Source organism: Lampris incognitus, chromosome 3, assembly GCF_029633865.1.
Source record: "Lampris incognitus isolate fLamInc1 chromosome 3, fLamInc1.hap2, whole genome shotgun sequence".
NCBI lineage: Eukaryota > Metazoa > Chordata > Actinopteri > Lampriformes > Lampridae > Lampris > Lampris incognitus.
The window spans coordinates 90,938,907-90,958,262 of record NC_079213.1 but is presented as its reverse complement, the minus strand read 5'-3'; the positions used below and the strand labels follow the sequence as shown (position 1 = coordinate 90,958,262).

At 47.7% G+C, this 19,356-nt stretch overlaps 1 protein-coding gene across 1 annotated transcript in view; it reads left to right on the top strand.

The window, feature by feature from the left end:
* ptprsa (protein tyrosine phosphatase receptor type Sa) overlaps nt 1-19,356 on the top strand; it is a 207,745-nt gene that overhangs the window by 29,537 nt on the left and 158,852 nt on the right. Inside the window, 2 exon segments of the mRNA XM_056276854.1 lie at nt 3,858-4,003; nt 7,552-7,693. Of these exon segments, the coding sequence (XP_056132829.1) occupies nt 3,858-4,003; nt 7,552-7,693 (288 nt within the window).

Below are 19,356 nucleotides of genomic sequence, written 5' to 3'. Positions count from 1 at the left end.
AATCCAAAACTACATTTTCAGGCCTTGCAGCATACCGAGTTACTCTTGACAAATCCCTGCTCACAATAAAGAAATGGGCAGTGTGATATACATTTAGCATTCACAGCACACAGAAGAGATTTTAATTACATGGTTTTTACATTTTATAGATGGACTCATCAGCGCAGTTGAGATATTGACTGATGATGTGGCAAAACCTCAGCATTCTCAGACAGTTGTTTGGAATATGGTAACGTCTCTGAGTTTTCAGTCATCCCTGGTATCTGCTGAATGTTGATGAGGAAATTTAAGGAAGCCAATGATCCCCCCCCCTTTAGTGTGCAATGTTTCAGTGTGGGGAGCAAAGCCTCACACCACAAGCTTCACCTTTTGTTTATATCAATGGAGACGGATGTGATATCTGAGATGAGAGATATGTCTGAGGCTGCGGCGATCGATATTCTCCCATTTGACTAGTGGACGATCAGGGATCAATATTTCCAAAAGAAAAAAAAAAGAAAAAGAAAAAATTGCTGGCAGAGGTGTCATGTCAGTCTTTACATGTAGGTGGGAGAGTCTTACCCCTCCCCTCTATCGTTAGCTTGTGTTTTCGCAGTAAAGGGAGCCATTAAGCTCAACTTTCATGTCAGCACATTGCCCAGCATGTTGTCATGATGCATGATCCTAGGTTTGACTCTCATAATAATTTGTAACGCTAATTTATCAGGTCCTTTCAAAGTAATGTAGTCCTTGGTGTAATCTTATATCCAAGACATCCGCCAGAACCTCGAGAGCAGACTTTCTTATCTTGCGTTTTGCATGGGGAGCCACCATCAGAATGAAATCCCTTAAATTCGGGAAATGCTACGACCACATTGTGCTAACCAAGCTGTATAGAACCACAGCTGAGGAACCGGTCGACTAAGGGAAAATAATATGTCTAGAATTAGTGGTGGGGGGGGGTAAATCTGTATTTCCGCTCATCAGCAGATGTAAAGCTATGGCCACCAATTTGGAAAGACAGGAGGCCTGACATCCTGACATTACACACTGATGTTATTCAGCACCACTTTTCTGTATTGTTTTTACACCGAACATCCTTCTTACAGTACAGTAGTAACACCCACTTTGAAATCTGGAAGCTGTCCACAGTCGTCTACCGCCAGATCAGTTTGGGGTACGCTACCTCACTCAAGGGCACCTTGACAGTAGTGATTACGGGCATGGAGGGTATTGCTCTTCCACTACGCTGGCCTAGTTTTCCTTCTTTCTGTCATTCTTTCTTTCTTTTTCTTTCTTTCTAGAAGGTTTGGGGGATTTTAACTAGTGACCTCTGGGTCATGGCCCTCGCCTCTCAAACCTGTAGGCTCACACCCAGCCTCTGAGTAATTTCATCATTCAGCTGTCTGAGCGGCGCCCCAGCTTACAACTTGCATGGTAAAGACTCCCTTTGTGGGAACAGGAACAACCCAGGCCTACCTGCCTGCCTCACAGCTATTTCTGCCGCCCTGCGTGGATCAAACACAGATGAAGTCCCATAGGGCACACCACCCCCGTGCCTCATGTGCACACGTGATGATGGAGGTTTGCAAGGGCTGTTGATGTCCATCAGAAGTCCATTAGGCATCGGAGCACGTTTGTAGATGTGGTGGAAACCCTGGCATCTGAGACCCCGCCCCCTCTTTTTTTTTCTCTCCCAATTGTACTTGGCCAATTACCTGACTCTTCCAAGCCATCCTGGTCACAACTCCACCCCCTCTGCCAATCCAGGGATGGCTGCAGACTACCACATGCCTCCTGGAGTCGCCAGCCGCTTCTTTTGACCTGACAGTGAGGCGTTTCGCCAGGGGGACGTAGCGCATGACAGGATCATGCTACCCCCCCCCAGTTCCCCCTCCCCCCAAAAAGGCTTCCTGACCGACCAGAGGAGGCACTAGTGCAGTGACCAGGACACATACCCACATCTGGCTTCCCACCCGCAGACATGGCCAGTTGTGTCTGTAGGGATGCCTGAGCAAGCCGGAGATAACACGGGGATTCAAACCAGTGATCCCCGTGTTGGTAGGCAACGGAATAGACTGCTATACTACCCGGACGCCCTGGCATCTGAGACTTTTGACAGGAAAGGCTATGCTTTACATTTTCTCTAATATAGCCGACCTACACTTTTTAACCAGCCAGCCATCTAAAAATGTAGTTGGTTTATAAAATAGTTAACAAAGGTTTTATTAGCAGCTTCTGTGGCCAGCAAACAAAATTTATCTTTTTTATTCTTTATTTTTTTTTGCTTTGCTTGTATTGCTTGCATCAGAAAAGCTTTGGAGTGGGTGAAGTGAAGTGAATTGGACACACATCGCTGCTATCCGCAGACGTTACTCTCACTTCTTCCCTACTCTCCCTCTTGCGGTTTTTTTTCTTTTAAATTTTCTCTCAGAAACACCTTCTGTAGCATATTTCAGTCTCTCTCTCGTGCTCTCTTCCTGGACAATAATGAATGCAGGAGCTCTCCTTCATGTGTATTTAGTGGAGCCCAGAGACCAGTGTCAGCCCACCGCCCCTTAATTATTAATCTTGTGTTAGGCGTTGGCCGTTTGATCGTCCACTCATATCTGCACGCTTTGGATTTAACAAGTTCCTCGAGAGACTCTCCTTCTCACTTTCTCTATCTTTCCACTGTATCTTTTGCTCCCCAATTTTTCTCGCCCTGTCTCCCCCTCAATGGCTTGCAGTCTCAAACCCGACCACCTCTGTCTACCGCCTCATCCGCCAAGAGATGAACAGAAATGCTAGGACCCTAGAGTATTTTTTGCGGACGATATAATCTCAAGTTACAGAACCGCAGGTACCATATATATTTAAATGGTGTTAAATGAAGTGCTGTAATATGACCCAATTCTTTGCAGCTTGCGTAATTGAAGATGGCAAGTTGGTCTAGTGGTTGGAGAGACTGTCATATAAGCGCAGAAAGTGCAGGTCCAACCTCGACTACGGTGATGTGTGTGCGATCATTAACACTCATGATCAAGACAAGGAACTCAAATTGCGTTTTCACTCCTTCAGTTTCTGTGAATGTGTGTTTGTTTGTGTGTTAGTGCCAGGGCTTCAACCAAATGAAGACAGCAGCCCTGGGAAGTGCTCCGTTATTCATTGCCCCCGTTAAATATTTCAGCTTGGCATTAGGGTTTCTTAGTGAGGATTGTCTGTTGTGTAATTATCCTGTTGTTACATGGACCGCTCCCTACCTCCTTCACTTTCCCTATGTTTGTCTCTCTCTCTCTCTCTCTCTCTCGCTCTCTGTCTGTCATTTTCTACACCAAGCCCGATGCAAGCTCACTCACTCACTCTCTCTCTAGCTTGCCGACTTTGTTGCAGAGACCTACAGTGCACAGTGGGTTTGGGGGAGTATTTGTGTGTGTGTGTGTGTGTGTGTGTGTGTGTGTGTGTGTGTGTGTGTGTGTGTGTGTGAGAGAGAGTGTGTGTGTGTGCGTGTGTGTGTGTGTGTGTGCGTGCGTGCGTGTGTGCGTGCGTGCGTGCGTGTGTGCGTGCGTGCGTGTTTGCATTTGACAGAGAAAGGAGGAAATGGGTGGGTTTGCGGACAGGCAGGTTTAAGAGCGCGATTGTAAATGCACCTTTTTTGTGTGGGTGCACGAGAGACAGGGTGCAAGAGACAAGGAGAGACAGCAGGACAGCAAAGGATAGGTTGTGTTTCAGAGTGCGTGTAGGCGAGCGGACATAGTATCTGCCTGGTCTTTCTGAAATGTATTTTACTTATTTAGTTCAATACTGTGTCTAATGGAACTGTGTCCAGCCTTACAACCCATGTCCCCTTACTTTTGCTAATGTCTCTCTCTCCGTTATCCCCCCCCACCCCCCCACAGCAGCACCACGGTTCACTAAAGTCCCCATCGACCAGATTGGCGTTTCAGGGGGTGTTGTCTCCTTCGTATGCCAGGCATCAGGTGACCCCAAACCGAGGGTGAGCTGGAACAAGAAGGGCAAGAAGGTCAACTCCCAACGCATAGAGGTGAGTTGCATTGCCCCACCTCTCACTACAGCGCCACTTTCATGTGTGGAGGGTTAATGGGCTTCAGTGCGTCTAACACTTCCATTTCAGTGGGAAGAAAATTAAATGTTTATTAGTATAAAAAAATATGGAACAAGTTGCTAAAACACAAAACAACTACACGTTTAATGTTACAGTTGACATAACATTTTTGAAATTATCATCATTTGCAGACAGATGTTACATAGCTGACCATCACATTCCTTCTGAGTCAAATTCCTTACAGCTTAATTAAAAAAAAAGATATATATATATCTTTTTTTTCATTATGTTTTTCCGCTACTGTCAGCACATATTTTACTGAACGCTGATCAAAATTGAACAATTTTTCAGCCTCTAATAGGAAGGTGAGCAGTGGCTTTCTTATACTGTAATTTATAAATAGTGTATTGGATGGTATATATTCATTTGAGGTCCAGTAACCTTGCCCACCTTTTAATTAATACATGCATGTGTAATGGTTTAGGAGAGACTGGCAGACGAGAACCCAGATGCACGACTCGGAGACCGGCAGGTTTAGGTCACAAAACAGTTAACTTTGGTCAGAAGGCAGGCGGAGGTCAGAATACCAGGAGATCGGTTTGATAGGCGACCAAGACAGATAAGGAGCAGGCCGAAGAAAAACAGAGTCCAGAAACACGGCAGGTCAGGCTGAAGGATCACCGGGAACCGCTGACGAGCTAGGCAGCAAACACAGGGAGATAATGATCTGGCAACCACTGGTGATTCAGTAAAGAAAGCTTATGGCTGAGGTCATGAACTAGAAGGACTGGTAGACGTTGTGACATGCGTGTATTTCAACCCTAGTTTTTCAGTTGTCAGCTGCTGAACAGCATCACTGGGGCAGGTGGGAATGGTTAGGTGCCTTGTTGAAGAGCATCTTGAGGGTAGATATCCATGAGACAACCCCCCCCCACCCCACCCTTTCCAGCGGTATGGTGGCGCAGTGGTTAGTGTGGTCGTCTCACAGCAAGAAGGTCCAGGGTTTGAGCCCTGGGGTAGTTCAAACTTTGGGGTCGTCCGGGGTCGTCCAGGGTCATCCTCTGTGTGGAGTTTGCATGTCTGATTCTGATTCCCCCTGTACCTGGGTGGGTTTCCTCCAGGTGCTCCGGTTTCCTCCCACAGTCCAAAGACATGTAGGTCAGGTGAATCAGCTGTACTAAATTGTCCCTTAGTGTGAATGTGGTGAATATGTGTGTGTGTGTGTGTGTGTGTGGGCCCTGTAATGGTCTAGCAGCCTGTCCAGAGTGTCTCCTCACCTGTCACTCAATAACTGCTGGGGTAGGCTCCAGCATCCCCGTGACCCTGAGAGCAGGATAAGCGGTTTGGATAATGGATGGATGGAAATTCCCTCCCCCTGCCCCCACTTTCCTTATCCAAGTCTGGGGTGTGAACCAGCCCCCTTCCAATCAGATGCCCGCTATGTCAACTAATCTTCCATGCAACCTGCCTCCCCACAAAAATCAAAAAACAAAACATGCACGATACCGTTATTTGGCGATGTAATGCTGAGCACCACTCCGCCTCTCACTTCCTGCCCGCTCTGCACTTGTGTGACTTGTCAGCTTGATACGCGGGTATCCGGTACGGCGTTTCCCGCGCTCAGCCTCCGCCAGTGTTTGTGTGTTATTTATAATGTTTGTTTGCTCTGTTCTCGGCGGGAGCCCCCATATGGTGTCTCTGAAAGTGTTGATTGATGCTTAGTGACTCTTGATTAAAAAGTTGCTCTTGTTAACGACGGCGGTGGCACGCCGGGGCAGACATGGGCGCCGCAGCTTCAAAACGACCATAGGGGAGGGAGGGTGGAAGCGAGGCATCTCGAAGGACGACAAAATAAAAAAGAACAAGGTTTGTTTGTGTGTTCCCCATCTGACACATGCAAATGAAAGGGCTGCGACAGGGGAGTTTGTGTGCGTGTGTGTGTGTGTGTGTGTTCAGCATTGAACCCGTGGTAGAACGGCTGATTTCTCTCCCTCAGTTTAGTGACTGAATTTGTAAAGAGGTTTTGAAGTAGTAGTTTATGTTTTTTTTTTCCTTCCGCCCTGCAGGCGCTTGCTTTGATATCAGTCTCGGCATCGTTCTTCTGCAGTGTTTTCAGCCCTAATTAGCAGCTGAGCTTTGGAGATTTGCGGCCGTGCACCATGCCACTCTCTTTTGACAACCTCTCGTTTACGCTTCAACAGCTGCGTTTTGCTCAAAGAACCCAAGTTGCCCGTCACAAATTAAGGTGATCTCAAAACTGGTTAGACATAGTGGACGGAGAGGGTGAATAAACGAGTAGACTTGTGTCCAACTGGCCAGAGACAGACGGAAGGCTTAACGTGCTCTCCACCACACCTTCCCACCATCCATCCGTTATCCAAGCCGCTTATCTGAATTCGGGTCACAGGAGTCTGGGGCATATCCCAGCAGTCAATGGGCGGCAAGTGGGAAGACACCTTGGACAGGCTGCCAGTCCATCACAGGGCACACACACACACACACACACAATTTAGTATGGCCGATTCACCCGACCTACATGTCTTTGGACTGTCCGAGGAAACTGGAGCACCCAGAGGAAACCCACGCAGACACAGGGAGAACATGCAAAATCCTCACAGAGGATGACCCGGGACGACCCCCAAGGTTGGACTACCCCGGGGTTCGAACCCAGGACCTTCTTGCTGTGAGGCGACCGCGCTAACCACTGCGCCACCCTCCCACCAAATGAAGACAAATCCTTTAGCAAACAGCGTCGACCATCCCTAATAAATGCAATAGCAAGTAAACAGGAATCGACTACCACAGCCACTGGTTTTTAAATAATGCAGTATTTAAACTGTTGAAAAATGTGATATGGGCTATTTTGAATCGATAAATGTGGTTTTAAAGGGGGACACAGCATCTTTTAGTCACTGATCAGCAAACCAGCCCATTGCAGCGTAACTTCCACTAGTCACAATCTCAGTCAAACTGAGATACTCTTTTGTTCAAGAGGCCTGTCACAACTGGCAGGTGATAGGCCTCCACTGTCAGGGTATTGTGGGGAGGACAATTTTGGAAGAAAAACATTTCTTTTTCTTAAAAACTACTCTGGTACTTGAATAATTTCCTAGATGAGGCTCGTTATTACAGCTTTGGGTAAAGCCATCGGCGCAGCCTTTCTACATTGCCATTAGCATTCTGTTCAACTCCCCTATTTCAAGCTGAGCTCAATTTATTTGTGAAGTGCATTTTAACAAACCATTTCATCACAAAAGGGCTTTACAGAGAACAAAGAGTGAAAATACAGACAAGAATAAAAGAGAAAAACAAGAGAGAAAAAAGATATTGCAAATATCAAGAGATGGGATCAGACTTGGAATGCGTAAGGAGTGTGTGTGTGTGTGTGTGTGTGTGTGTTTGTGTGTGTGTGTGTTTTCTCACAGCTGTGTCGTGGAAGGGCTGAAGGAGGCAACACAGGTTGTGCTATACTAATGTGCATATGTTGTTGCTCAGCCTTCTTCTCTATGTGTTTTCTTCCTCTACAGACCATTGAGTTTGATGAAGGTGCCGGTGCGGTGCTCCGGATCCAGCCTCTACGTGCACCGCGCGACGAGAACATCTACGAGTGTGTGGCCGAGAACAGCGAGGGCGAGATCACAGTCAACGCCAAGCTGTCCATCATCAGGGGTGAGTACAAGATAACTCCACATCCTACATTATCAGTAGACATAATAACGAGCATAGTACTCTGGTGCCTTATTGATCCCCATTGGTAAAATGCCCTTCTTCTTGCCCCTCGCCACAAGAAGGTGAGAGGACACGGTCAGCTACACTTGCCAGGCAAAGTGCTGCTGGAAATGGTCGGGAATAGGATGCATTTTGTTGGTATCCCAAGTCCTGATCATCACTTATATCACGCGGACATGGAATGAATGCCTTTTATAGGGGATCTGTCCACAAAACGGCCCCAATCAAAAGACTTTTTATAAAGAGCAGACGCTTGGTTTGACCATTTGGAAAACACATGGGAGCTGTGAACATATCATCATCATCTGCAGGGAAGGACAGCTGCATGAGGAGTTTGATTGGTATGTGTGCAGCGGATGATAGATATGTGAAGAATGAGAGAAAACATGCATATGTATACACACAGTCTCACACTACCACACAAATAACAAACACAGAAGCGATTGGGATGAAGCATTGACATTGTGTGGGATGCCTAAGACAGAATGTAAACTGAGATATGCTGAAAAGCTGGACTTTCAGAACCTTTAATGGATGGCTGAAGGGTGCAGAGATGCTGGTTTGTTGTGGGCAAAGTGAAGACATCACGAGCCCAAACTCTAAGGTCAAAGGAGATGATGGTATAAGTAGATAAGTAAGCAAGCACACACATTCCTTATGTCTCTTCTCCTGTACTCCTCTCCTGAACCTCTCTCTCACACCACTTCCCTCGCACACACAAGCAGACCCGCCCTCTTTTTGGCTCTTTCTTTCTTTCTTTCTTACTTTCTTTCTTTCTGCCTTCCTATCTGCCCCTCTCTCACTTACCCTACGTCATCTCTCAGAGTTGTACTCTCCCACCACCATCTGCCTTGTTTCCTGGGCTGGCTGGTTGGCTTGCTGGCTGGCAAATTCTCAGGCAGGCAGTTGCTAGAGGAGGAGGAGGAGGAGGAGATGGGGGCAGGAATAGGTGATCTGGCGCAGCTTCCTGGGTTAGTTATATTAAGCCACATTCACCACTACTCTGTTTCAAATCAGGCTTTGAAGAACCAAGCACCTTGGTACCTCACCAGAAGCAATACAAAACAGGCAGGCAAGACTGGGAAGGTATTAACTGTGGGAAGTGTGAGAACTGAGCACCATGCTGTACTCAGTGACCTCAGAATCTCTCTGCTTATGTGATAGCTTCACTTTGAGACATGCATAGCGAGGACTCCAATACATTGGGTTCAAACCCCAGGCCGTCCCAGTTCCTTTCTGTGTGGAGTTTGCATGTTCTTCCCGAGTCTGCGTGGGTTTTCTCCGGGTGCTCCAGTTTCCTCCCACCATCAAAGACATGCATGTTAGGGTTAATACTCCTGTCTGTCTCCCTGACCGAGGCATGGCAAGAAGAGCTGGAGTTGGCCCTCAGGCGCTGCACACTAGCTGCCCACTGCTTCCAGTGGGTGTTGGGATGGGTGAAATACAGAAAATGAATTTCTCCACAGGGATTAATAAAAGAACATCATCTTAATTCATTAAAAGTTGGAGTGTAGTACAACACATTACTGACTCAAGGTCAAAGTAATGTCTATTTTATTGAACTGCCCTTAGACAGATACATTATAAAGTGCCTTATAAGGAAAGAGAGCAGAAAATACATTTATAAAAAAACAGCAACCACAAAATAGACTCGAGGAGTGCAGACTCCGAAGAGTGCAGATCTCCACCAGGCGTACATATTCCCCTCTCCTCCGATGCTCAGAAAAACCAGGTTTTTTCCTGCCATTACAAGACTTTTGTGCAGCGCCCAAGTCGATTGAATGGGAAGTATGAGGGAAAAAAAATCTGCTAATATGAAGCGCTCAAGCTCATAAATCTACCTGATAAAAACGTTTTGCCTGTCAGTCTGTGGATGTGCAGCCTCCTGGGTGGACCCTCACAGGAAAGGGACCAAATCTGACCTGAAATGACAGGGATCAGGCTATCATAATTTCAAACCCCTCATTAAACGACTTCAAATGTGTATAAACATTGTGGTTGTCATAACATAAAATGAAAGAAGGTGAATGGCTTCTCCGCGGATCGACTTTGATTCATAAAACAGCGATAAGAAAACATAGCTCAGCCATGGGAAATGTTTTGTTCTAGCTACTGGGATTTCAAGAGTAGGATTAATCACAGTCCCAGCTGATTCAAAGCTGGGACTGTGATTAATCCTACTCTTGAAATTGTATTTTTATAGCGGTGTTTTAACATTGGAGACTATGGCACTTCCGTGTGGTGGCTAGGTGAATAAAGTGAATTATTTTGGGTCATCCAGTGCTCATCCAGTTCTCCCGTGCTGAGATTTGCAGTGAGTGAGTGATTTGCTGGCTTGCGAAATACGATCGACTTCTCATTTACTTTCAAGACTCATACCAGGATACATGATGTTTTGGTTTTGCTGCTGTCGCTGCCTGATCAGACTCGACCGTAAATGTGAGTTGCACATGTGCATGGCTGACTGAAGGCTCGAATATACTCCCAAGCAGATGTGTACATGGACAGCTGCGGACACCACGGACGTGTAATAGTTCTGATTTTACTACTTTCTGGAGTCCGCTTGGAGGACGCATTCCACACATGCGCAGTAGATCGGTGTCTGATGCGTTTCCGTGCATAAAAACCAGCTTTTTCCTTGCCTTCACAAATTGGTCTCTTAAATATTTCCACTTCTGCCAACACACAGTTTCTTTGTTTCCCAAACTGGGCAGGTCCCTCCATGAATTGGTACACATTTGATGTTAGTATTGTTTTTATTTTTCTATCCCCGTTTCTCCCGAATTATACCCGTCCAATTACCCCACTCTTCTGACCCATCCCAGTCTCTGCTCCACCCCCTCTGCCAATCCAGAGAGGGCTGCAGACTACCACATGCCTCCTCTGATACATATGCAGTCGCCAGCCGCTTCTTTTCACCTGACAGTGAGGAGCTTAGCCAGGAGGATGTAGCGCGTGGGAGGATCATGCTATTCGCCCCCCGAACAGGCACTCCCGACTGACCAGAGGAGGTGCTAGTGCAGCGATCAGGACACATACCAACATCCGGTTTCCTGCCCGCAGACACCACCAATTGTGTCTGTAGGGACACCCGACCAAGCTGGAGGTAACACAGGGATTCGAACCGGCGATCCCCGTGTTGGTAGGCAACAGAGTAGACCGCTATACCACCCGGACGCTCTGTCTTTGTATTGTTTTAAAGAGGAATTGTATGGATGTGGGTAGAGACGGACCTCTTCACACAGTCTCTTTTCAAATTCAGCGTCCATTTTGGTTTCCATCGTATGCGCAGTCGGTGCCCTTATAGCACAGTGGCCACACAGTCACAAAATCTGGCCTGCATGCCAACAGCTGGGTGCAGACATCCATGGATTTGGGTAGTGACAAAATTTATGTCATGCGGACCCTTGTGTACAGACGCGGAAAGCATAATACCAGCTTCAGATCGGGCAGCGACAGAAAGCAGCGTCGGTCGAGCGAGCTAGCAAGTGAATGGAGAGAGGGAGCGGCAGTAGCGAAAAACAAACATTTTTCAATCACCGCAGCCACGAGAGATTCTTCATCATAACTGCACAAAAAAATGTTAGACCTATAGGTCCAGTAGTTTGAAAGACTAGCCTCGGACAGAGACACACATACACACACACACACACACACACACACACACGGACACATGCAACTAAACGCATTCACATCTCCAGGCTACCGCCTGGCGGAGATAAATATGGAACAAGTGCATCATATTTTCTGAGGTACAGGGCCAAAGCGTGTGTATGTGTGTGTGTGTGTGTGTGTGTGTGTGTGTGTGTGTGTGTGTGTGTGTGTGTGTGTGTGTGTGTGTGTGTGTGTGTGTGTGTGTGTGAGAGAGAGAGATTGTATGTTTGTCTGTCCCAGTGTACTCCTGGTATACACATGCACACATGTGCAGGTACGTTGGTGTCTACATGTGCCCAGGTAATAGCAGGACAGTTGGTAGGAGCAGGAGGTAAATAAATAGCAGCTGATAGCAACACAGCTTCATCCACGTCCCAGAGGAAGATAGGAGCTTGCTCAGGCAAGACTCAACTACAGAGGTGGTGTGGGGGGGCGGGAGGGTGGAAAAAAGTGCTGAGGGGTGGAAGAGCGAAGGAAAGGGGAGGCGAGGCGAGAGACAGGAGAAGAAGAGCAGCACCTCTCTATACTTATTCCATCTTTAATGAAGTTGGGCCCCTCTACATTAACCCAGCAGAGCAGGAGGGTTAGGGGGTGAGATAGGAGGAGACAGAATGGGAAAGAGAGAGAGTGAGAAAGAGAGGAGAGGAACGGAGAGAAGTGACAAAGGTCATAGACTCTCAGAGTTGATTCGGCGGAGGGAAAAGGCACAGACGAGGGAGAAGAGGGCTTTTTCGAAAGCAAGAGAGGGATGGTGAAAGAGAGCAACGGCAACCAGACCACAGGTGAGGGAGGAGGGAGAGACGAGCACAGGAAGACAGCACGGAGATACCGACGCCGAGCCAACAAGCAGGACAGCGGCGGGGGGGGGGGAATTATTGGCTCAAGATGAAGGATGACAACAGGGGTTTGGCAGATGATTGGCCAGGGGGGGGACAGGTGAAGAGGACAATAGGGAAACAAGGGATCTTGGAAGAGGGGCAGAGGATTATGGGATATGGGACAAGGCACGGGGGAGCCGTCTGCAGTAAACAAGAGAAGTGGTGGACAGGGATCTGGGGAGGCGGGAAATGGGTCGCTGCAACCGTACAGCAGCAAGACTTGGCCACCAACGCTCCGCGGAGCAATTTTGCAAGAAGATTCAATACAGGCTTACTCACAAACACACACAAACACGCGCACACACACAGGGTAACACACATAAGCCGAAACACTGACAAACTCTCAAGACATTTTGAACATGTGTGCAGATGTGTAAAAATCTGATGTGTAAGATGTAAATATGCATTTACAGTCATCCATGGAAGTGCACATATGCTGAGAGACAACTGTTAATGCACTTGTTCATGTGAAAACTAACAAACACATTTACAGCTCAAGTGTGTACATGTTAAACATAGTGGTAGGATCACCTGAAAACCAAGCATCTGCAAAAAAAGAAGGAAAAAACTTATTCAGCGAGGAAGCAGGGAGGGCGTCTGGGTGGTGTGGCAGTCTATTCCGTTGCCTACCAACACAGGGGTTGGCGGTTCAAATCCCCGTGTTACCTCCGGCTTGGTCAGGCGTCCCTACAGACATAATTGGCCGTGTCTGCGGGTGGGAAGCCTGGGCGTGGGTATGCACGCTGCTCGCTGCACTAGCGCCTCCTCTGGTCAGTCGCGGCGCCTGTTCGGGGGGGAGGAGGAACTGGGGGGGAATAGCGTGAGCCTCCCACACGCGGCTACTTCCCCCTGGTGAAACTCGTCACTGAGGACGCATGTGGTGGTCTGCAGAGGGGGTGGAGCAGAGATCGGGACAGCTCGCAAGAGTGGGGTAATTGGCCGAATATAGTTTGGGTGAAAAACGGGGGGGGGGGGGTAAAGAAGCAAAGGACACTTTGAGTCTTCTATCAGTTGAAGTCCTACATGAGTTGTAACTAGAGTGAAGAGGTCATGAAACTCACTCAACACTCATAAATTTTGGTAAACGTTCTAAGAAAACCAACAAAACGGCAGGATTTTTTTGTTGTTTTGTTTTTGTACACACGCTGCTACACACAGAGGAATGTGTCGCATACACAGTCATGCATCTGGAGCTGCATGTGTCCCAGTGTGAACTCATCTGCAGCGATGGCAGGTGGGCCCCGTTTGTCACTTCTGTGCAGAGGAACGGCAGCGTTCAGCATTCACGTACACACTCCCAACGAAGTCCCAGCCACATAAACGCTGACGCACGCACACCGGCGTGTGCGTGCATGCAGACACTCACGAGAACTTACATCAGCGCAAACATACTAGACGCGTCAACATAAACATAAGACACTTACTGAAGTTAAGAAGTGTGCACAGACACAAACAGAGTCTCAAACTGAGTATGCACACGGACACACTCGCTCTCTCCCCTCGCTGTCCACGCCTGCATATTAAGGAGCAGGCATGTACAGCTGTCTGTTGTCATGGGCCGACACAAACACGCGTTCACCTTGAATCAACTTAACCAGTCCCCTCAGTACCCTCCCCCTCCCCAAACCCATCACCTGTGTGCTTTTTCTACTATATTATGCAGCATTGTGACAATGACAGTTCCCCCCCCCCCCCCCCCACACACACACACAAACACACCCATATACACTTCCTGAATTCCCCCTTCTCTTCTGCTGTCCCGGGCTAGCATGGGGATGGGTGGTTGCGGAGCGTTTAGCATCGATCGTGACACCTCCCTGGCTGCTCCTCCGCTCCCTTGGCTGAATTTCTGAGATGGGGGCCATCTGGCTCGACCACGCAGCAGCTACAAAATAATTTACCAAAAAAAAAAGAAGGGGGAAAGAAAAATGTGCAGTTCTCCGTGAGTCCTTGAGAAGGGAATGAAATGTGTCCTCGCTGGCATCTGATGCAGCTCACGGCTTTTCAGCAGGGTTTTATCACAGGTGCATTTTTGTTTTTTCTTGTTGTTTTTGGGTTGTTGTTGTTGTTGTTGTTGTTGTTTTCCCCAGAGCGAGTTGTTATTTTTCTGTATCTGTAGGAAGAGGAGCGCACTGCTGGGCTGACGTCGCTCCATCTATGACCACAGAGTATTGGTGGTGCACCAGCTTCCTATGCAGTCCTCACTTCCCTGATTCCCTTTGGGTTCTTCAGGGAGTCAGTTGTCCGTCGCAAAAGAAAAAATACATGATGTGATTTCAACAAATTGTTTTGGAGAAGATGTTGAACAGAAGCAGGCTTCACTCCCTGCAGCGCCGCCGGGGATTTATTGAAACATTCAAATCAAGCCAACTGCTTTGACCCCCTGATCTGGCAGTCTTGGGAATCATATTTCATATTTATTTCTAATTGATAAATCTCTCTCTCTGTCTCTCTCTCTCTCCCTGTCTCTGTCGCTGTCTCTGTCTCTTTCTTTCTCTTCTCTCGCTGTCCCTCTCTGTCTCGATGTTTTTCTCTCACGCTATCTCTCCTGTTCTCTCCTGTTCTCTCTTGTCCTCTTTCTTTTCTTTCTTTAATTGTCTCCTTTACGCTCTTTCAGCTAGTTTGAATTTCATCCGGTTTAATGAAATCGAATTAAACAGAGTCGATAGAGTCAAAGCTAAATGTTCAAAACCAGTAAGCAACACCTAATAGATTCTAGCCACTGTCTTTTGTTCTCAATTTGAATTTCAATGAACTCTATTAGGGTGCTTTATGTGAACCTAATGGCAACGCAGAAATTAGGGAAAATGCAGAACCGCAGGTCTCCTTTAGTCTAGTCTAGTCTCCTATAGAAACACTTAGCTGTATATCAGTCTCTTCCACAACACACACACACACGTACTCTTGATGACCCAGAGGCCCAGCTCCAGTGTACTTCTGACACAGTTCAACTCTCAGGTTTGACCATCTGTGTCTGCTTGCCCCAGTGTAACAGACCTGGCCATGACCCTGGCTTGGCGTGCAAACACACGTAAACGCATACATACACACACACACACACACACACACACTTGCAACACTTCTCTACCATTCCCGCTTCTTTTCATGTGCCACTTTCTGCCAGGTGGAACCAATCAGTGCTCTCTCTCTGTCTCTCTTGCGCTCTCTCTCTCTCTCTTTGTCTCCTTGCTCTCTCTCTCTCTGTCTCTCTCTGGCACGCTACCTCCCTTTTTTCAAGGCTTCCCGAACACCTCCCTGTTTGTGTCGCTGTCTTGAACCTGCCCAGTTCTGTATTTCTTAGTCTCGCTCTGTTCTTGTTCCATCTCTTCCTCATCCTGTTCCCTTCTATCCATGCCCACTTGCCAGCTTTTAATTCTTTACGTCATGTTTCATTGTCTTTTATTGTAATTACTGTTTTTATTTCACCCTCCCTCTCTTTGTCATCTCTAACCCCCTCCCCCCTCCTTTTTTTCGGCGCTCCCCTACCGTCCCCTCTCTGTCTTGGCTTGCCGGGGGCTCTTCTTAATGAGCGCCCGGTGTTGGCTGCAGGAGGCGGGCCATAGCATGCCGTCCATTTGATCAGGCTGCCTGCTAATTGGCTGTTGTCCTGGAGGAGCAGGAAGTAGTCACTTTTAATAGGATAGGGGTGATACACACATACACAAAACACACACAATCCTCTCACATGGCCACACACATCAGTGCATGCATAAATACGGGCAAATGCAGTAGTTACACAGACATTTGTAGCAACATCCCTGCACATTACGCAATATAATGTGCTTTGTGTACACAAACACAAAGATTAAAAAAAAGCCTCCTTCATAGAAAGAAATGCGCACATGTGCACTTTGTCCCCGGCTCGCACATATCCATCCCTATGCATACGTATAGATCCATGGATGCCCCACCCAACAAGAAGAGCCACAGCACTGCAGGGTGGACCTCCTCTGATGAAGTAGAGGGAAAGTAAGAGAGAGGTGGGGGCAGGGAGGGAGAAAGCAATCAGCCTCCAAGCTAGCCTCCGCACAAAAAATACTCCGCAAAAAGCATGTCTACAGCTGACCTCTATTTTCCATGATTTAGAAAAGAACATAGATAAATAACAAAGCAGAGGCTGGAGAGCGCAGAAGAAAGAGAGAGGACAAAGCAAGGAAAGGGTCTCTCTCTCTCTCTCTCTCTCTCTCTCTCTCTCTCTCTCTCTCTCTCTCTCTCTCTCTCTCTCTCTCTCTCTCTCTCTCTCTCTCTCTCTCTCTCTCTCTCCCTCCTCCCTGTCCCCCTGTACCCACACACACTTTACACATATACACATGCTATGCACCCCTTTACACACCCTCCCTTGCTTCTTTCTTCTCTCTTTCCCTTCCTCTTGCTGCTTTAGCCCTACTTCCAACAGGTCTGTGATTGTGTGTGTGTGTGTGTGTGTGTTTGTGTGCGTGCGCATGTGTGGCACGTGCATGTGCACGTGCATGATGACGGGTTCTCAAAGGCACATTTTGAGTGATTTGAGGTAACGGAGCGTGGTTTCTGGTTTACCCTCACCCTCTCTCTCACACATCTACACACACACACACAAACACACACACACACACACACACACACACACACACACACACACACACACACACACACACACACACACACACTCACACAGCATTAGTTTGCCTGGATAAAAGGGTTTTTATACTGTTGCCCAGTAATAAAAAATGTTGTATTGTGCATGGAGAAATCAGTGTTGTGACTGTTCTGCAGAGTGGTGATGGACGCGCGTGTGCATGTGTGTGTGTGTGTGTGTATGTGTGTGTGTCTGTGCGCGTGCATGCGTGCGTGCGTGCGTGAAACAGATTCTGCACATGTAAAAAAAAATCAAGAGAAAGCAAGAACGATCTCTTAATAGCTCCATGGTTAGCAATAGAGAGGGCACAGCAGCCAGTTTCTTCTTCATGACTGAGCACGGCTGCAGGGGAGCAGTTTCTTGACTGTGATCGTGCACATGCACAGCTGAACAATACAGCTTAGCCTGTCCCTGCATCACAGTTGCTACTTTGATATGGGTTTGATGTGCTTTATGCTTTTATGTTGGGGTTTTTTTTGGGGGGGGGGGTTTCTCCCTTCCCACCCCGTCCCACCCCGCAATTGTATCCAGCCAATTACCCCACTCTTCTGAGCCGTCCTGGTCGCTGCTCTACCCCCTCTGCTGATCCGGGGAGGGCTGCAGACTACCACATGCCTCCTCCGATACATGTGGAGTCGCCAGCCACTTTTTTTCACCTGACAGTGAGTGTTTCGCCGGGGGGATGTAGCCGCGCGGGAGGATCACGCTATTCCCCCCAGTTCCCCCCGCCCCCCAAACAGGTGCACCAGCCGACCAGAGGGGGCGCTAGTGCCCGCGACCAGGACACATACCCACATCCAGCTCCCCCCCAGACACAGCCAATTGTGTTTATAGGGACGCCCAACCAAGCAGGAAGTAACACGGGGATTCGAACTGGCATTCCCCGTGTTGGTAGGCAACGGAATAGTAGACCGCCACTCTACCTGGACACGTTTTATGTTTTATTTATGGTTACCAATGCTCATGCCCTCACTGACACATTTTCAAGAAAGCAAGAAAGACTGCTACTGGCAGTGTTCACATACTGGAAGCCCTGAGATTAATTAATATTAATATGTCTGTGTGCACAAATGTAGGGTTGTATTCAGCGTTGTGTCTGTGTGAGTCTGTGCATGTGTGTGTGTGTGTGTGTGTGTGTGTGTGTGCATGTCACTACATGCCGCTTTTCTTTCTTTTTTCACTCTTTCTTCTTGTTTGGTGACTGGCTCCTACGAGGGCCCTGGGTAATGCAGTCCTCTGGTATGGGGGAGTGGGTGTTACAGGTCAGTCAACCTTGACAACAGACTGGATCATTGAGCCTAATTGGCCCATTAAGGAGCTGATGGGAGAACTTGAAAACTCACGGGCTGACACCGATTTAACAATGAGGGCAGATAACAACTGACCTCCTCTTAGAGGGCTAAAATGTGGCAAGAGAGGGGGAGGGAGGTGAAGAGGGAGAAAGAAAGCGATCGGGTCACATCTGGACGGAAAAGGATGGGGGGAAGGTAGGGAGTGAGAGACGGAGGGGTGGTACAAATCGAGGGAGACGGACAGAGAATAACAGACTACAAGTGAGAGAGAAAGGGTAAAATTCGATGCAAGAAAAAAGAGGGAGAGGTCTCCCTCTCCACAGACTCAGTTGATCTGTTTCACCTGTATGTGGAGACACCGGACACAGACTCCAAACTGAGCCCGACATCTTTACAGTCTTTATCTTCATTAACATTCAGAGCTGACGTTTTCTAAGTTGCTGCTGTCAGGCGTAACAATACTTACTAGAATATAAAGATTACGTAGTTTATTGAACGTGGTAAGGTGAGACCCCTGCCCCTCAGGCTGCTGAAGCTACATCCACAACTCTGAGCGTGTATGTGGCTGCCAGTGAGGGAAATAAACACTGTTACGCTCCTCTGTAAAATGTACAGTACATGTATATCTTCCATCCGTACATAGTAAATGTATTTCAGCTTGGCTCGGTCTTTAATGCACACATGCACGAAAGCTTTATATACGCTTAGTTACGTAATTATAAGTCCTCTTCGTTTTTTTTCCTCCCCTTCCTTCCTGGAAAACATCGATCAGCTTTTTTGTTATCATTTCTCTCTTATTTTATTTTATTTTTTATTTTTTACAACTCCTCTGGGTTGTACTGGGTGCTGTTTTCTTTCGTCCTTGGCTGCTGAGCGCTCTCTGGTCTCTCCAGAGGAGCTCGTTAGTGGTGTAGTTTTTAGGAGTTCCACAAGGAGGGGTCAGCCCAGGGCGTCCAAGGAACTGCCTGAAAAACGAACAGAGGCACACGGTGAAAGATGAGACGAGACTCCCGTGTGTGTGTGTGTGTGTGTGTGTAAGTGTGTGGGGGGGGGTTATGCACCTAGGTGTCCATGTCCATGTGCGTTTGTGTGGATCAATAGCCAAGTTTGTTTCTTTGACTCTGTGTGTGTGTGTGTGTGTGTGTGTGTGTGTGGGAGAGAGAG